Below are 19903 nucleotides of genomic sequence, written 5' to 3' on the forward strand. Positions count from 1 at the left end.
GCAAAAAGAGAAGCACTTCTTGTAAGACTGCCGGAAAAACTGTACCCCTCACTTTTCCACATCATTTACAGAAAGGCTTATAAAGAAATCTCATTTGAATCAAAGTATTCAAGGACGCCAGGAAATTTCCAGCACTGTGTTTTATCTGTTGCCCCCAGATCCCTCTGCCTGTGTTGTCATGTGGGCAAGAGGAGCCAGAAGGGAAGAGACTCCCTGGTGCTGGGGGCTGGTTGGATCCCAGGGCAATACAGGGCTGCTGCCAGAAAACCTTGAGTTTCCTCACTGGATTTAGCTGACTCCCAAAATTGGGGCATCTAGGCTGAGCAAGATGGATGCGTATTATCTGGACAGAGAGAACCAGGTCTGGAAGGTAAGTTATCAAACCTTCACTTATAGGAACCACCTGGCATAGAATCACAGAATTGGCTGGGTTGGAAGGGACCTCTGAGATCATCAAGTCCAACCCTTGCTCCACTACCACTGCTGTTACCAGACCATGGCACTAAGTGCCACATCCAGTCTCTTTTTCCCCCACTCTGACTATAGTAAAACCCACAGCTCAGGCCCAGGCAGAGCTCATCACAGACACAAGCCTCAGCTGCAGTGGACATGTCCCAGAAAGCAGCTTCTCCTTCTTCAAAGACCTGATGCCAAGAGGGGCTTGTTATCCATGGCTCCCAGGCGCTCCTAGCACAGATGCAGCTGCACTCAGCTGCTGAGCTGCTTTAATACTGTCATACTGCACAGCCCAATTCTGCTGCTTCTCCCTCGTGGAAGCAGTCCCACTGAGTTTAACAGGATTACACATGCGGAAGGGAGTTTGGCCCCAAGCCCACTATCCAGGGAACCATGGAAACGTGGGTTTATGGTGCAGACTGCACTTCAGTTGCGTACTCAGAAGCTGAAACCCTCCCCGTGACCACAGCTCTGCTGCTAAGGGTACCTGACCCGATTAGATGAAAACCAGTTCAGGCACAAATACCTGAGATGTAACCACATATCCCAATTGCACTGCAGACCCATCCAGCCCAAGGGCTGGTGAGTAATGGCTGCTAGCACAGGGGACCAGCCCCAGATCTTGCCTCCTTGCTTAAGCGGGCTCTGTTCATTGTGTCACTGGTGCACTGGGTCAGGCTGATGCTTCCTCTGTTAACTCTCTGCTGACAACAGTTCTACAGTGCAGAAATCCCCCAAAAGCACAACATGGAATCTGTTCAACCAGGGGAAGGCTGATCTGAGCCCACTGATGCCTACAGGAGCATTCTCTTGAACAACTGGAAAAGAATCCAGAGGAATTTAAATCTGAAGCTATGCTTCTTGAGCTGCACATGTAAGAGACCAGTTTCTTCTTTTTTTCTTTCAATTTGTACAATTGGTATGGATTAAACAATGCAAAAACATGATCCTGAGAATGTTAGCCTGGTGGCTAATTTAGGGGACTACCCAAGCAAGGAAGGATTACTTTATTTAATTAAGATAGAGCACAGTATTTAAGACACCATTTGCATTAAAACAGACAATTCAGAATTATCAATACTGTTGAGTCTGAAATTATGATTGGTAATCTCTCCTCACATAACAACTTTCTACTGACATTATAAATCACTTCCTTTTGCTTGCAGTGGACGAAGCCATCACTCAAAATTCTCAATTATAAATCTGAATGTAATTTAAAAGGTGTGCTTTCTTTAGTTTTACTAAGGGCAGAAGGGCAATGCTGATGGTGTAATACCCATGTTAATGCATTACTTATGACAGAAATTTAGTCTGCATTCATTAATTCACTCATTCCTGTGATCAGAACAGGCCAAGATTCACTCTCCTGGATATTATTCCCCTCTCTGCAGGTGCATCAGGTATGCCATGGGGAGGCTACCTGGTTCATTCAGCATATGTTTTTTAAGACACAAAGAGTAGCTTGGTCCCAAATTCTCCACAAATGCATTCTTTTTAGGGGCCCTCTTATACACCTATAAAATGTGTAAATGAATTTCAGATTGATTTTTAGCAAGTACCAATAAGCAGGAGCAAATAAATTTGTCAATCTATAATAAAAAAATAACCAGAAAATAAAACCCGGTATTTTCATTGGTGTATTAATGACAGGAAGATAAGATTTGTGGTTTACAAACTGCAATTAAGCCCTCATATAGAATGAAACCATTAAAATACTGCATCATTAATTTTAATTTTCCTACGGAGATGAAATAGACATTAGCAAGTACATGAATACCAATGCTAATACTCTCTACCCTTCTCAACATCTTCAGGTCCCAGGATTTAATTATCCTTTGTCCCAAGCTTATCTGCAGAGATGCTTCCACTTCAGCAGAATCTCCTGTCTTTGTTGATGAAAAAGTCTAAAGAGAACCATTTTCAGTGCAGAACTGCATTTTACCAAAATGCAAGCAACCAAGGTTTTACAGTAGTAATCTGTTTGCTTACTAGTTAGTGCTTTCTCTTCAGGTCACTTTATTTATTTAGTAATAGCAGATACGTTTAATGTCTTTCATCTCCAGACTCTTTTTCAACTGACAGCTGATATACATCTAGAGCAGTCTGGCTTATCAAGAAATAATTTCTAGAAATGACCAGAGTGCAAAAAAAAAAAACCTCCCATGAGTAAAACTGGTCTGGTCTTCATCAAAATTTCAGCCATCCCTTACTGGCCATCATTATTCCCCAATTCACCAATATGTCCCCTCTCAGCTCAGGCCCTCTCTGCTGCTGCGTGACCCATGTGCCATTCAACACTCTTCCAGAGCCACCAGTCCAGCTGCACCACCAGCTCAGGAGCCCCACACCATTACTGGGACACCTATATTGAAGTATTCCATGGTATTCCCAGATGAAGCTTAAAGCTGACATTCAATTTCTTTTATATCAGAGCCTGTATCTAGCTAACAGCTTTCTATCCACAGACTGGAGGCCTCCAGTGAAATTAATATTCACACAAAACATATTTTTCTGGTTTAAGTTAATTATATATTTGCTTTCATAAATGGATGGAGTGACTGGTGTTTCAGCAAAGATTATAAGTTAAACCAGTGATGTTAAAAAAGAACATCATATACCTTTCAGAGAAAGCATTCCTGTTTGCTAACAGTGTGGCCAATTCAATCCCAGTACATTGTGTGGGAGCATCATTGTTAGTGGGTTTGAAACTTCAGAAGGGCCTTGGTGTAAACCAGAGTCATGGAAGTAGTCCTGGAAAACCTATTTTATGGGCCATCAGCCAATTTATCTAATAGAAAGGTTGGAATATGACTAATGGAAGGAATATATGTAATTCAGACAGACAAAACTACCCAAACAAACTTGCAATAAATGCCTTAAAAAAAAAAAAATTGAAAGGGAGAAGGAGGGGGGCATAGAAAAGAAATCTATTTTAAGCTCTTCACAAAGGCTTTGGAGCTCCCAACCTTCTAAGGTTACAGTACAATATTTTTAAGACAAACAACCACATATTTCTAAGGGAGAAAAAAATTTTACTTGGTTTTGTTTGTTTGTTTGTTTGTTGGTTTGTTTTGGGTTTTTTTGCTGGGGAAGTTGATCTATATATATTTTTACTGAGGTGTATCCATATGAATGGTTCACTATATGTTGATTCTGTGCTGGTATCCCAGAGGCAGCTGGTGGCAGTGTATTGCCAACTGATGGTGGTTATGTTGCCCAAAAGGTTTTGGAGATCCATGCTTAGAGATATTCAAAAGCTGTCTGCACACAGGCTGGGGCAACCAGTTCTAGGTGGTCCTACTTGAGCAGGGGTGTTGGAGCACTTGACCTCCAGAGGTTCCTTCCAACCTCAACCAATTTGTGATTCTATGAAATGTATCCAGGACAAAATTGTGAAACCCTATCACAGTTACAGGCAGTTGAGCTGAAAGTTATAGAGACTGATGTCAATTTTAGTTACATTTTTGTAAAAATCAGTGTAACATCACTGCTTTAGATGTCGTTCATTTGAATTCACAGTGTAGGTGACTAAGCACAGTAATTGGCCTTTTTTTTTTCTTTTTTTTTTCCCTGAGAAGTATGATCTGTATTTGAATAGCAGCTATTTTCACTAAAATAGTCTTTTCATGTAATCATAGTTTTTTTGTGACTAGCATTCCACTGGAAGTTAACTATTGAGCTGGGCTAAATGGCTGCAAATGGTGTGTGCAAAAAAGCCTTTTCTTTGGCTGTTATAAAACGCTATCCAAAACGTTTACTGGAGAAATACAACTTCCCTAGAACTGAAAAGCAAAATACTTGAGAAATGAGGAGAGGGTGTTAGAGGCTGGGTGTGAGCTAAATGGACTTGAGCAGGGTTAGGTGTGGATGGAGGAGAAAAAGGGTTGAGCATGGCAGAAGAGGACAAGTGGAACAGAATTAGTGGGCTAGAAAGGAAAGAGGCCAAGGCAACAATAATGAGAGGACAAACCCTAGAAAGGAGAAATACAAGAAATAGACTAATATTCTTCTTGGAAAAATACAGATCTCAGACAACTGCAACTATTTGCTAATACCTGCAAATGATTCTTAATGTTGCTGAATTTTCCTTGACTAACTGGCCCAACTTCCATTTTTCTTTAAAGAGGGCTAAAAGCATAGAATTGAAATGCTCTTTCTGGAGAATTGAAGTATTTACTGGGAAGCTTCTTAGGCTTCTTTGTCATAGCAAGAACTACAAAATAATTTTGTGCAATAAATCTAAATGATTATTTTCCCTTTCAAACCTTCTGAATACCTAACCTCTACAATGCTTTTTGCACAACATTAATAAATAAAACATCCACTTTGCCCATTACTGAAAAAAAAAAGAAAAAAAAAATTAAAATAAAACCAGCTACTATTTAATTCATGAGGGAAAGGAAAAATGAAAAGATTCTTTCTCTTTGTACTTTCCTAGAAATTTCTTTCAACTGCCCAACACGATGCTTCCTCAGAGGATCTCCTCCTCTCACTCTCAAGTACTGAGCCTAGTTTCACAAACTGAAAGCCAGATTAGCCTGCAGCTTATCCATGGATAAGCTCCCCACCAGCATTTTAGGCACCAGTCAGCACTCTGTTACGACAACGTGATAATGCGAATGGTAACATAAGCCCTCAGAAAACATCTGAGCTGAGGTACCAGAGAAATCCCTCTGTGGCTTGTACCAGTTGTGCATCAGAGAGGGATGCACTAGAACAGCCCAGATGCACTGCAGAAGACAACAGTGTCTGCTGCCTCCTTTTCAGGTTATAAATGCCCTCAAAGGGAAAGGATGAGCTGAAAGCATGGCGATGCCATCTTTTTCCCAGCTAGCAATGCTGCTTTTCTCTGAAAATGGGAAGATACAGCACCTTCCTCCAGCACAGAGCTTCGGGGATGGCCGGAGGAGCACTGTTAGCAAGGCAATGTTAGCCAGCCTGGTGGACCACCTGCCTCTGTCAGCTCCAGCATGACCCTCAGCATCCCAACAAAGGATGGGATGCAAGAGCAGCTGGATCCTCCACAACTCCTGGGAAGGTCCCGGCCACCGCCCTTCCCTGCCTCACCACAAAGCCACCCTTGGGCTGAAGCTGTACATGCTGACAACCAGCATCAGCAGTCAACTCCTGACATGTAATGGGGGAAGATACAAAGACACTTGAGTTATTCTGCCCTGTCTTCTCCTCCTACCTGAACTGATGCCATAAGGACAGGACGGGGACCCCAGCAGGTTGAATCCTGCAGGAGCTGCTTCTGGTCTTACAGGAAGACCAGGCTGGCTTAAGGGATGGGGGAACAACTCAGATCTCACCATGCCACTGTCAGCATGCTACAAGCTACCAAAATCTGATGATTACTGTAAAAAACAGCATTCCCATGGATTCCTCTATCACTGTCACAAAATCGATTATATTTTTAATTAAAACACATATTTGTTTAATCTCTCATGGTCAGAATAGTGATACTTAGATTTATGAGTTAGTGCTGGTCAGGGGATGCAAATGTTCAGGGACTATCTTTATCTTACCTCTCTCACCAGGAATGATTTATAGTTTAATATGACTGGTTACTTTGACACAGCTACTTTAACCATAACATCTTTCCATTCCTCTAGTAGCAGAGATTTAGCATTTCAGGCTGAGTACATATGTTGGATAAGAACATAATCCCCAGCTCTAGGCACAGGAGTTCATGGTATGAGGATGGCTCTGCATACAAATTGAAAGCACTGAGATGTAGAAAAGAAAAATACTTTAAACCTAATATGCATATTGTGAAGGCCTTCTGGTATCAGAAGAAATCATCAGTTATTTCATTTGACATCTTTAGAAACAGAGGGACTAGAGGAAAAAAAAAAAAAAGAGAGGAAAAAAAAATGGTTATGACCTTTAGTCCAACACTCCAAGTAAAGACTGGATAAGTACTTGTAGTGAGGGAATAAGCCAATATGCTAAGAGGAAGAGATAAATGAGACTCGATCGTTTCAGTAGAGAAAAATCCCAGAACTCTACAGCCATTTCTGACAGGACAGAGATGAATTTTTCAGGGGACACTCCCCTTCCCTCTATTAGCCTTCTTAACCTAACATATGCATTTCTGGGTGCTTGATGCAGACATATCTCTGCAGTCCATCTGCTTCCCCTCATCCAGGTTGGGGCTAATCTCCAAATGCAAAGAGACATTTCATTATCATTGCAAAAATTCAGTGGCCATCCAGCAGCTATCAACCATCCATTACATAGGAATAGCAGGTAGTGTTTCTGGACAAAAACATAAAGGATCAATCCCAAGCATGATCTGACACCCCTAGATTTTGTTTTTCATGCATGTTTGTGAAAGCAACATGCTGTGGTAAACCAGAGCATATGTCCTATATCCTCCTATATTCACATGACATGCAGCTGTCAGACAATCCCTGTCTTAATAATCTATAAGCCTTCCATATTATTAATTCCTACTGAAACCATGCATTTAAATTGAATTGCAAGCAAGAGCCATATCATCCTGGAGTCTTTCTCACATGCCCTGCAGCTCTGCTGTGCACAGCATCTTGTGGAGCAGACCTCAAGGTCGCCTCCTTCACACCATCCTCCCTGCATAGTAGTGCAGGCCAGAGAGTTGGACATAGCTAAATCTACCTTTGAAAAGAAAAAGGATTAGAGAACCAAACTTCCTGAGCCCACAGTGTGAGCACAGCTGAGCCATCCTAGGCCACGCGTGACATCCTGAAATCCCTTCTATCCATTTCTTTTATGCTAAATAAAAAAGAAGTGCAGAGGTTTTTCCCCTTTCTGTAAACTCGTCTGGTTCTGTTTATGCTCTGTTCTCCAAGATATCTTCACACTCTCTGCTGACACATCTCACTTAACAAGTGGCAAGCACATTCTGCAGAATAATCCTCTTGTATTCCCAAAATAAATTTAATCTGGCATTGTATGGTCTTTACAGGAAAGCAGTAATTTTGTTTTTCTAACATATAACACTGAGATTTTTTTTTTCTTTTAACTGTAAAATATGCTTTTGTGTTATTAACTGGACTATCTGACTTCTAAGAGCTACAAGCAGAAGGCTTTTTTTAAGGTAATATTCTTTGGAAATCAGGATTCATGGCACATGACTGGAAGTAGTAAGGACCATATAACAACAACCATCTTAGGGATTATTTAAACATGGGGGAGGGTTATTTGGATTTGAGGGGTTTTGTGGGTTTTTGTTTGGTTTGGAGGGGGGTATTTTTTATTATTATTATGCATCTTGTATTTTATTACTTCTTTTTTTTAAAAAAAGGGAAATTTGTATTCTAGCATAAACAAGCAAACATCAGAAAGTATGACTTAACAAAATTGCATGGCAAAAAATCTGTGAAAAAACTAAAAAATTACCAAATTCATCCTCTCCTCCAACATCATCAGCAATAAAATGCTACTATGATGCAGAATCAGGTAGCAGAAACTGTAATTGGAGTCCAAAGTAACTGCTCCTTTGGAGCTCATTAAGTGTATTGAGTCCCTGTGATCTTCTATTGATTTTAGGAGCAGCGGTTCGGTTATCAATACAAAAAGTATAAGGGAACTTTCCAGAAAGGATTCCACATATTCCCTTGAGACATTTATTTTTCCACCTCAGTTTTTACAAGTTTCTCTAGTTGGGTGCAGTGATTCCTCTGCTCCAGCACAAAGCTGGACAGGACAGGGGCCAGGACAGGGGCCAGCTCTGCCCCAACACCTTTAAGTCACCTTGCTCACAACTACCCCTGTGTTGAAGCTTTCAGGGGTTTCTGCATGCCAGAGACCTAAGCTTGGAAAATATATGAAGAGGTGGTTCTCCTCTCAGAAATGTAATTCAGGAGGTAGGGGGGAGGAAATTAAAAGGAAAAAAAAAAACCTCCATCAAAAAGCTTTCTTGAGAAATGTGAACCTGTGAAATGAATGTGCAGTGATGGCAGATACCTGCCTGACTCTGCAGAAAGTTTAAGTGATAATTAAGGCACATTCTAACGATGGCAGCCCTAAGAATTTTATCCTTGATGTTATATTTAAAGCTCGAGCTCCAAAGAGCTGGTGAATGCAAGAAAACCAGCAGACTTCAGCAAAAAGCTTGTGACTGTAACCCAGAGTTTTAAATTTTCCAAAGAAAAATATTTTGTAATAAATCTAAGAAAAGAGGAGAAAAAACCAAAAAACAAAAACCAGAATTGTCAGGTTAATAAAACAGTTTCATGAGGTTTTTCTGAGTCCCAGTTAATAATACTTAAGTCGGTTTGACTGTCACTCCTTTCCTACAGAGGTCCCAAGAGGTTTTCCAGAGGTGGTGGAATCTCTACCCATGCAGATTCTCAAACTTACCTGGACGTGGCCCTTAGCCCCCAGCCTACTTGGCCCTGCTTTGAGCCAAGGCTGAGACCAGATGGGCTCCAGACATCTCATCCAGCCTAAATTCCTGTGTGACTCTAAACAGTTACACATTTCCCTGTATCCTCAGAGGTGTGCAGACACCTCACTCTATTTGCCACTTTGCTGCCAGCCAGAGGACAGTTCTGACCCAGGTGCTTTCTCAGCTGGCTCAATGCAGTCTCTTGCAACCCACTTTCCCCATAAGCCACAGTTGGGTACAACCTCAGAGCTACACAGTGGAGTGAAGAACATCACCATTACTGTCAGCCTAAAGCCAGCTGGAAGGATAAATGAGAAAATACCCATGATAGTCCTAAAAGTGGGCAGCAAAACATAAGGCTGACCAGTGATCTCCAACCAGATTACATCCAGGTCGTAACACTGTTGTGATTTTACCTCATGGGGTTTTAAGAGCATCATTCCTTGCCTTTGACTTGCAGACTTACTATTGTATCTACAGGCAGACAAAGACAAGTTCTAGGCAGGAGAGCCCAGTTCTGCTGTGTGACTGAATCTCAATGTACTAAGCTGGAAATAAGCATGAGAAAATTCAGCCCTTTCTTTTTAATCACTGTATGAGACCTATCCACCATACAGGCCAGAAGAATTGAAGAGATGGTAAACTATAAGCTTGGAAAACCAAATCATATTATTCTAAACATTTCAATTGCAAAATTTATTCTTCCACTTAAAACTAATTCTAATTCAGGTATCCACTGTCTCTCATATGCTTTTATCATAGCCAGTGCTCATAAGGGCAAGAAACACTCTGGCATGTTTCAGAATGCTTCTGTTTCTTTTCCTGCCCTGCTCCAAGCTAAATGCTCTATGCACCACATGTCATACATTCCAGATTATTTTTCCTCCACCCAGACACCTACTGATGTCCCAGCTTGCTACTGTCCACCACCTGGTGCAGGAATACTTACCAAGAAGAATTGGTATCTGACAGCAAGGCTGTTATGCCACTGTATAAATAAAACCTTTTTCCTAGCTTTAAGATGTCTACCATAGCCATGGTCTCTGGCATGTTGCTTTGAAATGTTTGTAATTGATGACAAAATAGTAAAAGAAAAAACTAAGTATCTTCTTTTTAAAGAATAATTACGCAGCAAATATGGATACAGATCCCATGAAAAGCTTCTGAGAAGCAATGCAGTCAAAGGGCCAAAACCCTTACTTTTTTACTCATTGCCATTGTTAACTTTTGACTCTTCACCTCTCTATTTCTCAAGGTTTAAACGAAACAGAAACATGCCTATGCACAGACAGAGCTCAATTAACCTTCACAAGTGCTCTGTGTGTATACTTAAGAATACATCCAGTTTTCTTCTCTTCATGAAAGGAATTCATGGTATTTGATGCCTCTATGAGTTCCTCCAAGTAAGAGCAGTTCTGCTAGTTGATACATAACATGAACTCATTGCCAGCTCTTAATCTGGTTGTACACTTGCCCCTTAGAGAAAAATCATTTTCCAAACATCTATCTTAAATTCTCTCAAATTCCCATTCCTTTCTGCATTACAGGTAAGCATATGAATACATTTTGAACTGGTATTTTCATTTGTGTGAAGACAGATATGGAGGTCTACTGTTCTGCAGTCAACTGGAAGAGCATAAGTGAAGACTGGGAAGTGATGGATAGGTTCAGATGGCAGAGCAGGGTGGGAGTTTATTTTCTGAAATTCAAAGGCCCCAGATCACCATTGGGTTTTGGTATCTCTTTTAACTCAGCTAGCCTGTTAAAGAAGCAGGGACTAGCTGGTTCAGATATTATATATTCATTATATATATATATATATATTCATCATACATATATATATATATATATGGGTCAGATATATAATATTGTTCAGATCCACATACAAGTAAGTAACTGGTATAAATCCATGTATGGTTAATATCCAAATTCTTATTTGAACAGTGTCTGAAATGTGCAGAGGAAGACAAAGAGGAACCTGATGGCTTTGCCTGGAGAAAGTCACACTATTCTTAGCCTTATATTAGTTATGTACGCTTCCTGCAAAGAAGTGCCCCTTGTAAGAGCAGAAGCATTCTAATGTGCTTCTACTGATTTCAACCACCAATTCTTGCCCATACAGCTACCCCTTAAGCAAGGAAGCTGCTCAAGATCTGGCCAATGCAGCATGTCTTTAAGCTATCAGACCTTCAGTTTCCCCAAATCCAAACCATCCTCTGGCCTCCAGTTTGCACCACTGGTACTGCAGGCAGCCCCAGGTCCCCACAGGTCGCAGTTTGCTCTGTGCTGAATGTCAAACCCCACAGCAGCAACTGAGATCCCAGGTCTCCCCTCTACGGCTTGATCCAGAGCCCATTTAAAGCAACATAAAGACATCCATTGACTTCATTTGGGCTTTGGACCCGTTCCCAGAAGCACAGTAGACTCTCTGATAGCTCCCAGCATCCTAAGAATTAGCGAACCGTCAGTTCTGGTTCCAGCCAACAGAGATCAATGTTGCACATAAACAACAGGTGAGATGACAAAATTATTACCTGCATTTATGGAGTGCCCCTGTTTCAGGTAAATGCCAGTAACATCATGTGGCACCAGGCTTCTGCAATTTTCATGCTTTCCCACAGTGCTGCTGAGGAAATCTGATGGGGTTTTAGAGCCTATGGTGTCTTAAGTTAGTTTTCAAAATAGATTTTAAAATAAAAAAAGCATTTTTGGTTTAACACATTATTTTGTAACACACTGGGAAGTCATTTCATCCCGAAGATCATTTTGAAACAGACTTAAATATTCACTATGTATTCATTTATCCTTCAGAAAATGTCATAATTTTTCTTGTTGCATTTAATAACTGCTAGTTAATTACATAGAATCCCATCCCATCTGCTTATTCCTTCATACAGTGAAATTAGAGGGCTTGATTCTACAGTCATTACTCACAGAAGGAGAGTCATTGATTTAATGGACTTCCCTGAAAAGGGATTACAGTATAGGATGCTCTGATATTGATTTTGTGACATCATAATTTTTTCCTCAGAAGCAGACACTGATGACTCAAGATAATATCAGTGAAAGATTAGGCAGAGGCAGCTAAGTTAGAGAAAAAAAATTAAACCCCAAACCTTTGAATTTTAAAAAGATACTACAATATTATCTATCTTCACTGTTTTGAATAAAAGTTCTCTTTATAAAAATATCTGAGTGATGTTTCTTTCATCTCTTGCCCTGCTTACAGCTACTTTAATGAAACTATTGTGAGGTAGAACATTTTTTCTAGGCTAATGGCTTCTCTTTGAAGGGATTAAAGTCGCATTGATTATTAATTATTTTTTGATGTTTAAAACTGCTGTAAATGTCCAGAAGCTCTGTTGAGCAACATCCTGTAGAAATCAATACTGAATAAAAACAAAAGAAGCAAACAACAATAACAAAAAAAGAAAAAGAAAAAAAACAAAAAACAAAAAACAAACCCTCTGAGCTCCTGTGGGAAGCAACTGTGACTTCTGTTTGGAAGGTATATTGCCCCTTGGAGAATACCAGCAATGGGCATGTATGATAATCATTTCTCAGTTATCTAGAGCATCCTTATTTTGATGTGTCTATCTTTCACACTTCAGGCAGAGTCTGCAGCTATTTTGCATACAGAACAAAGCGAAGCACAGCAGTGCTAAGCAAATAATAAATAAATTAATTTCATTCCTGTTGGAAAATGTTAATTTTTTTCCTTAAATCTGCCTTGCAGTTCTTGGGAAAACACTAATTAGCATTCTTTGAAAAATTTTTCCACCAATTCTCTACTGTTCCTCACCATATTTTAATAGGGCAACAGGGTTGTTTTGTTTTGTTTTTGGTTTGGCTCTTTTTTTCTTACTTGGCTTGAAAGCATCTTTGCTGTTTGTAAGTAGAATAAGAACAAGACCGTTGCTTCACATTTGACAGTACTAGGAGGAGCAAAGACTTTCCACATTAAAATGGCTTTCATATTAAAATGATTTCCAGATGAACAAGGCAATGATCCTGAAAAGCTATGCTGCAAATGACAGGCATGTGCCAAGCAGTAGATTACACAAAGGTAACAAGGCAACTGGGACAGTCTCTGGTCTGCTCCAGGGACTCCTCTCAGCCATGAAGAACACCCCTTTCTTGGGTGATGCTAGGTATAAGTCAAGGAAATTATTGAAAGCTCTTAAAACTAAAGAAGCTGCTGAGCTGACAGACAATTTAGTGACTAGGATCTACCTCTCTTATCCCAAAGGCTTGGTGTTTGCATTATAGAGGCAGAATTCAACAAAATTAAACTGAGGACTACAAGTTTATAGCACACAAAGGAACTACAGCTATTCAAACCCTTCTGACATGACTAGAAGGACCATGTCTCAACCTCCTAAAGAGCACGGAGGACACAAATAATTCAAAAAATCACAGCTGTTAGGACTGACAGGCAACATTATCTGTTTTTCCCAAAGTGCTTAAGGATTTTACTATTTTTATCCTCCAAGAGGTTCATATATACCAAACAGCTACCTCATGCTAAATCTCTGGCTGACAAAGACCACAGAGAAGATGTCTTTTGTTACCTCCATTAAGCTCCTCTGAAGCACTTCCTGTGTTTAAGCATCCCACTGCTGTCTTCTAACAATAGTTCTGTAAATTTCTAACCCCCAACATAGTTTTTCAACCATTCACAGTGCCTATACCACACATTCTCTCCTCATACCCATATAACCACCTCAAGACCAGCATACTGGAAGCTGAGTGTAGCAATTCCCTTAAGAAAACCCCTATCTCCTGCTAGTCACTAACTTCCCCATCACTGATGCTTACTGTAAAGCATTTCTCCTCTAAACACACACATACAACAGATGAGAAAATGCAGAGATAAGCAGAGTAATTCAAGCACAGCACAAACTACTTTTGCTCTAGTACAACGTGCTATCTTTATGGTGAGCCAGACATGATGCAGATTTTATTTCTGGAACTCCTTCATTTAAAAGCCACTATAATTTCCTAGCATGAGAATGAAGGAGTTCCAGAAATGAAACACATCACATTTGGCTTACTGTAAAACCAGCAGACTTATTCCCTGTGAGCTCCTCCCTTCACTGCCTGTACTCATTCAAGATTACACACTGCTAGGAAAAGGCAGGTAACTTTCCTGTTGCAAATTTCTCCCATTCTTTACTCAGCTGTTAGACACTGTGCACATGGCAGCTTATATGTGTTGCCACATGTCTTTCTTAAAGATTATTTCTCCTTAAGTACACATTGATGGAAATCTAACTATTTAAAAAAAAAAGTACCTTACAATGGCTTCTTGTGCAGAACATAAAAAGTATAATAAGTAATAATAAGTAATTTTCAGTTTTCTAAGTAGCCTCCTATATACTAAATTCTGAGTAAAGATTTTTCATTTTAAAACATATTTAACATTTACCAGATTTGGTTGTTTGGTTTGGGTCTTCTATGGGGTTTTTGTTTTTGTTGGGGTTTTTTTTCGGGTTTTTTTTTCTTTATATTGCAACCAATCACATTTTGCTGCAAGAACAGAATCTTTAAAAACTTGAGTAACAAAAAGTGTCATCACTAATTTACTAGAGAATAAGAGCTCTTAGGAGGATAAAACCAATACAGACTTCTCCAGTGGACAAAGTAAGTAACTTTAAAGAACATTTAGAACTAAAATTAACTATGAGCCTTTTAAGTTGTTCAGCAAAAGAACCCGTTTTCAAAGCTTTTTCTTTTTGGTATTTATCATCCTGACCATATGCTCAAGTAAAAAGAACGTGCTCTCTACTCCAGAGCTGAGAATGTCTACTGCAATGAGGTTCAAATATATAACACTTCATTCAGTTTAATATTTATTCTGAAACTCTGTAAGGTCATTTCATTACTTGCTTGGATGGCTCTGTGTGGTGACATCAGAAATGCAGAGACTAATGAAGTTCAGTCAGAACAATGTTTTTGAGCTCTTTAACCTGTGCCATGGAATCAGCACAGGTAAGGCTTTATTCAGCATAGTCCCTGTCTTAACCTGAATGAGGGACCACCCTTGAGTACAGGTTCTGACTCAGGTGATGCAACCTAGATACTGACTTACTGCCCTCTTGCAACTTGAGTCTGTGGCTCATAATTCCTGCAGAGATGAAAGGTCTTTTCTTGATGCTCCACTACCATTTCACCACAGTGAAATCAGAATTTGTGACAAAATAATAGCAGACCTTTATTTCACCAGCAGTTTGCAAATGCCTACTACAACTTCTATAAACATCAGGAGGTATCCAAGCATTCTTCATTACCTTACACACCAAGTATCACCCTAGCTTAGAAACAGACCATAAAAATCATGCAGTGAGAGAGTATGCCACTTAAGTTTTAGCATAAAACTTACACATGACTTATGGTCATTCATAATAAAGTTTTATAAAAAGCAAAAAGTGTATGCTTTTGCTGTAAGGATACTTCTCTATATGTCCTGGATAGTCTCAACTAGTGGTAAACAGCAAGGTTCAGAGTGTTTTTCTTCAGTAGCTCCTCTGGGTCTGTCCCATCATGAGCAAATCTTGCATTGGTTTTGCAAACAAAAATGAATTGGTAAGACTGGGCAAACTGGGAGGGTGTATTTATTTTGATACTGGTGTGACACCACCATTACAGGAAAAAAACCAAACTTGTTTCTCTATAAGATCTTCTGTCAGCATCTCCTCAGGCAGAGAACAGGTTCTGAAAGGACTCTGTACCAAAATTCTCATTGTGTCCATTTCTTTTCCAACGGGGAGAAACCAGGGGTGAAGCACTGAGTGTCCCAACTATAAAATCAGCCTCTCTCTTAAAAAAGTTTCTCTCACATGAAGAGGCAGTGTCCTGACAGTGTGGTTTTGCTTCAGATTATTAATATTAGATGCAGATATTATTGAAAATTACACTGATATAAACACATCCTTTGTCGGGTAAGGTTGTGCTGAGTAAATTCTTACAGAACCTAAGCCTTTTTGAATGTCTTGTTCAATGTAAACCTAAATTTAGACTTTGCTAGGACATCAACCCCATGAACTTATGCAAAAGACAAAAGTCTATCTTACTAGACACAAAAAGTTGTCCTTGCTAGAAAAAATAAAGAGTATAGCTGCTTTATCAGTGTGTAAGACTGATACACAAAGAACTCAGTCTCCTGGAAATTAGAGAGGTGATTTTTATTTATACTTGCAGACAATTTTCCTGAAGTTTGTCATCCCTTCTATTTAATACATACTTGGAACTACTGTGACAACCAGAATTTTCACAGTTGGTCAAATCCTCCTGGAGGTGTAACATTGCAAATTCTGTCCCAGCATCAGGTTTGGTGTGTTTAAGTTATTTTCCTCTACTTAAACTCGACTTTGCTCCACACAAATAATACAAGGAAACATAAAGACAGCAAGGTGCAAACTACTAATAGGGGACAACTGAAATACCAATCACATAATCCAGCACAGAAGCTGAAGCTTAATGCAGATATAAGGGAAGGCTGCTGAATTACAATTATAAAAGATGGGAAAGAAAACATGACCTCACTGGGCTCAGGGAATGTGTCCACTTTTTACTGTTCTTTATTTAGTTGAAGTACAGTTTTCCCTTTCAGCTGTACTCAGCCTTGCCTTTACCACACCAAAATGAGACAATTACAAAGCAAGCTGCTAAGGACTGTGCATTCCAGCCATTCAGGGACTGAAACACCAGAGAACACAGAGCCATTGCAAAATGGCAATATATTAAGTAAGAAATTCCTACAGCAGAAGGGTCGGAGGCTTTTCTCTGAAGCAAGACACAACTGTTCTTCTCTCAAGTGTTGTAAATCTATATTAATACCTGAGCTCACACACAATGACTTTCCTTCTGCTGATTTCTAAACTAGCCATCAGGTAAGAAAACCACTGAAGAGAGAGAATGGTAGAGGTTGCAAAATCACATTGCTGTATTTCCAAGAAAGATTACAGTATTGCCTTGGGACCCAGAAAGCAGCTGCATCACATTGGGGAAAAAAAAAAAAATAAAGAATAAGCTAAGTATTACTTGCCCATAGGCAACAATATCAGGCACACTCCTTTTGTCACTGACCTACCAGCAACCTCAGACAATGTCAGGAACTGGAACAAGTTGGCACTATTGCTTAAGACCATGAAATACGACAACTGGAAGGGAAGAGAAAATTTGCTTTGAGCAGTTACCACTGTGCAAAGTCTGCTGGTGATTTTTACAAATTGCCACATGAGCATCAAGGCCTCCTGAAGCAAATACAGTTTAGCAGCACTTGGGCTGCTAATGCTGAAACAGCAAGCACAGAGTCATCAGTTTTGCCCATCTTCAGATTCATCAGTTCAATGCAACTGCTTTCTCATTGAGATTAACTTGCAGGTAAAACATCAATTTAATAACTTGCAGCTGAATAATTTTAATACTGCTTCAACAAGTTGGCAGAACTGAACAGCACAAAACTAGGGAAATGCCTTGTTTTGAAATAAATTTTTTCAGCTATTTGTCACTGCAAAAATGATGTAGATATTTAAAGAAAACTCTGTCAATTTCAGGCTCTGAAAAATGGTCCTATTCCAGTGAATTGAAACAAGCACTGCTTTTGACTCCCCAACTTCTTTCCTGTAACCACACTTCACTTTGTGCATTCTCTGAAGTCTCATAATAGTGTCTAATAATAATGTACAAGATAACTAGTGGATAACTAGTGGATTCTCCGTCCCTGGAGATATTTAAAAAGAGACTGGATGTGGCACTCAGTGCCATGGTCTAGCAACCGCAACGGTGGATCAAGGGTTGGACTCGATGATCTCTGAGGTCCCTTCCAACCCAGCCAATTCTGTGATTCTGTTAATTACTGTAGACTTGCTACCCAAGCAAAGTCATAACCCACTCACACACAGCATTACTGACACACCTGTACCTTGAGCTACACTAAGAAATTCTGTTACTGATCATCAACTTTGTCATTCCTGTCCTGGGTTTGTGCAAGTTTTCTATGGCTTTAAACTGATGGTTATTTTCCAACAGAATGAAGGGCTGAGGTTGGCTGCCTTCAAATCTTTCCTATATTTCTTGAGATTATTTATTTTACTAGCATTTTATAAACTTAAACTATTTCCTGTCTTGCTTTACCACAGTGATTTCTGACACAGCAGTGCCAGTAAGTCCACCAAAACACCTTGATTTTTTTTTTAAAAGCCAGGATTCAGAGTAATACGAACTCTGTGAGATAAAACAGCTCCTTAAAACTGTTGACACTTCTGTATTAGGGAACAAGCTAGAAGAGATATTAACTGCAGTCCTTCAGCTTTCTGCAATCCACAGTCTTACTTTCCTAAAGGTTAAAAGCAAACAAACAAACAAAAACCCTGAAAACTGAACAACAACCAAATTCCAAGGCAAAATGTTTTTTCTGTGTATTAATATTTTATCTTGAATAAATGCATGTTTTAGCAGTTATGAAAATGAGACAGCTGACAGTTGCCTACTACACATGAACAGATGCTGTGAAAGTTTCCCTTTAAATAGTTCTGTCAATGCAATATCAATTTTAAAAGTGACACCACTGCTGTTCTAGGATATGATCCTGTAAACTCTTATTCACACAGGGAGTCCTGCTGATTTCCATACAACATTTACATTTATAAGACTCTGAAGGGTCAGGTTCTTAGTTACAGAGCTCTCCTTAACAGAGACTGAGAAATATACAAGTTTTCAATAGCGCTGAACACTGACTACTTTAGGGCATTTATAGTCAGCGGTATTCGCCGAGACAGGACGCACATTTTCTTTTAGAAGTTACACAAAGCATATTAAATATGCCTGAGAAACCACTAAAAGAGCGAAAGCGTAAAGATAAAAAAATGTCATGTGAAACTAAACTTGCAATATTAAGCAAACTTTGAAAAACGAAGCTGCCAAGAAGACAGGCAGAGCTCAAACACTGACGGTACTGACCAGAAAGCAACCTTAAATTCTGCCACGGTAACACTGATGCGATTCCCCACCCGCCCCTTTGTTAGCTGCATTTTCATAATGGTTCCCTTGGCGGGGGGGGCAGCATGAGAGATAAGAGCCATGGAATGGGCAACATCTCCTGGCGGAGGGTAATTCCCCGGAGCCACCGCCGCAGCCGGGCGGGGGACGGGGTCAGCCGGTGCTGAGCTCCCGGTGGCTGTTACACCCCCAAAACGCCACTTCGCTCCTCTCGGCACCCTCGCCGGGAACAGGGGAACTTTGGAGAAAGCGGAGGATGGGAGGAAGCGCCACGGCATCTCCCTGGGACTGCGAGCACTTTCGGAGAGGATACGGGAGAGGAGCGCATTTGGCCCCGGGGCACAGCGGAGCGGGCTGCCCGCCTGTCGGACCGCGGGGCGGCACCGCCCCCGCCACCCCCTCCCCAAAGCCAGATGCAGATCCGCGCTGCTGCTGCCCGCAGGAGCACAAAGCGCGGAGAGCCGGAGCTGAGCCCCTGCCTCCGGGGGAGAGGCGGAGCGGGCACAGCCACCTGGTCCCGCCGGGAAGGCACACAAAGGCGGCGCGGAGGGGGCTCGCTGCCTACGGGAGGTGGGGACCCGCATCCCCCCGTTCCCATGCACTTACCTTCAGCAACACAAAGAGCCAGAGGAGGCAGGAGCGGGCCCCCGGGGCCCCTCGCCGGCGGCGGCCGGGCATCGGGGGGGACGGCGGCCGCGGCCCGTGGGGACGGCCGGGCAGGGGGGGCTGCTGTTCCTCTGCCCCCTGCTCCCCCACCTCTGCCTCTCGCCTCCCTCCGCGCGCCTCCGAGCCGTGCCCGGCAATGGCGAATTGCGGCAGCATCAGGCGGCCGGCGGCGGCGCCGACCTCCCCGCCGAGCGGCGCATCCTGCCGACCCCCGCCCCTTTTATTTGGGTTTTGCGGCGAGGAGGAGGAGGAGAAGGAGGAGGAGGAGGAAAGGGAGGCGGCGGCGGCGCCGGAGGGGGGTGCCTGGTTGTCTCCCCTCCCACGAGTTTGGGAGATCGCGCCGCTTGATGCTCGGGAAGGGGTGGGCAGAAGCGCCCGGCGGCCCTTGGAGCGCTGTCTCCTCGT

General features: G+C 41.3%; 1 protein-coding gene across 1 annotated transcript in view; it reads right to left on the reverse strand.

The window, feature by feature from the left end:
• PTPRO (protein tyrosine phosphatase receptor type O) overlaps positions 1 to 19654 on the reverse strand; it is a 151219-nt gene extending 131565 nt beyond the window's left edge. Inside the window, 3 exon segments of the mRNA XM_030458097.1 lie at positions 19439 to 19491; positions 19494 to 19533; positions 19535 to 19654. Coding sequence (XP_030313957.1) covers positions 19439 to 19491; positions 19494 to 19533; positions 19535 to 19654 — 213 coding nt within the window.
• Positions 19655 to 19903: the final 249 nt, after the last annotated feature.

Source organism: Calypte anna, chromosome 1 (assembly GCF_003957555.1).
Source record: "Calypte anna isolate BGI_N300 chromosome 1, bCalAnn1_v1.p, whole genome shotgun sequence".
Lineage (NCBI taxonomy): Eukaryota > Metazoa > Chordata > Aves > Apodiformes > Trochilidae > Calypte > Calypte anna.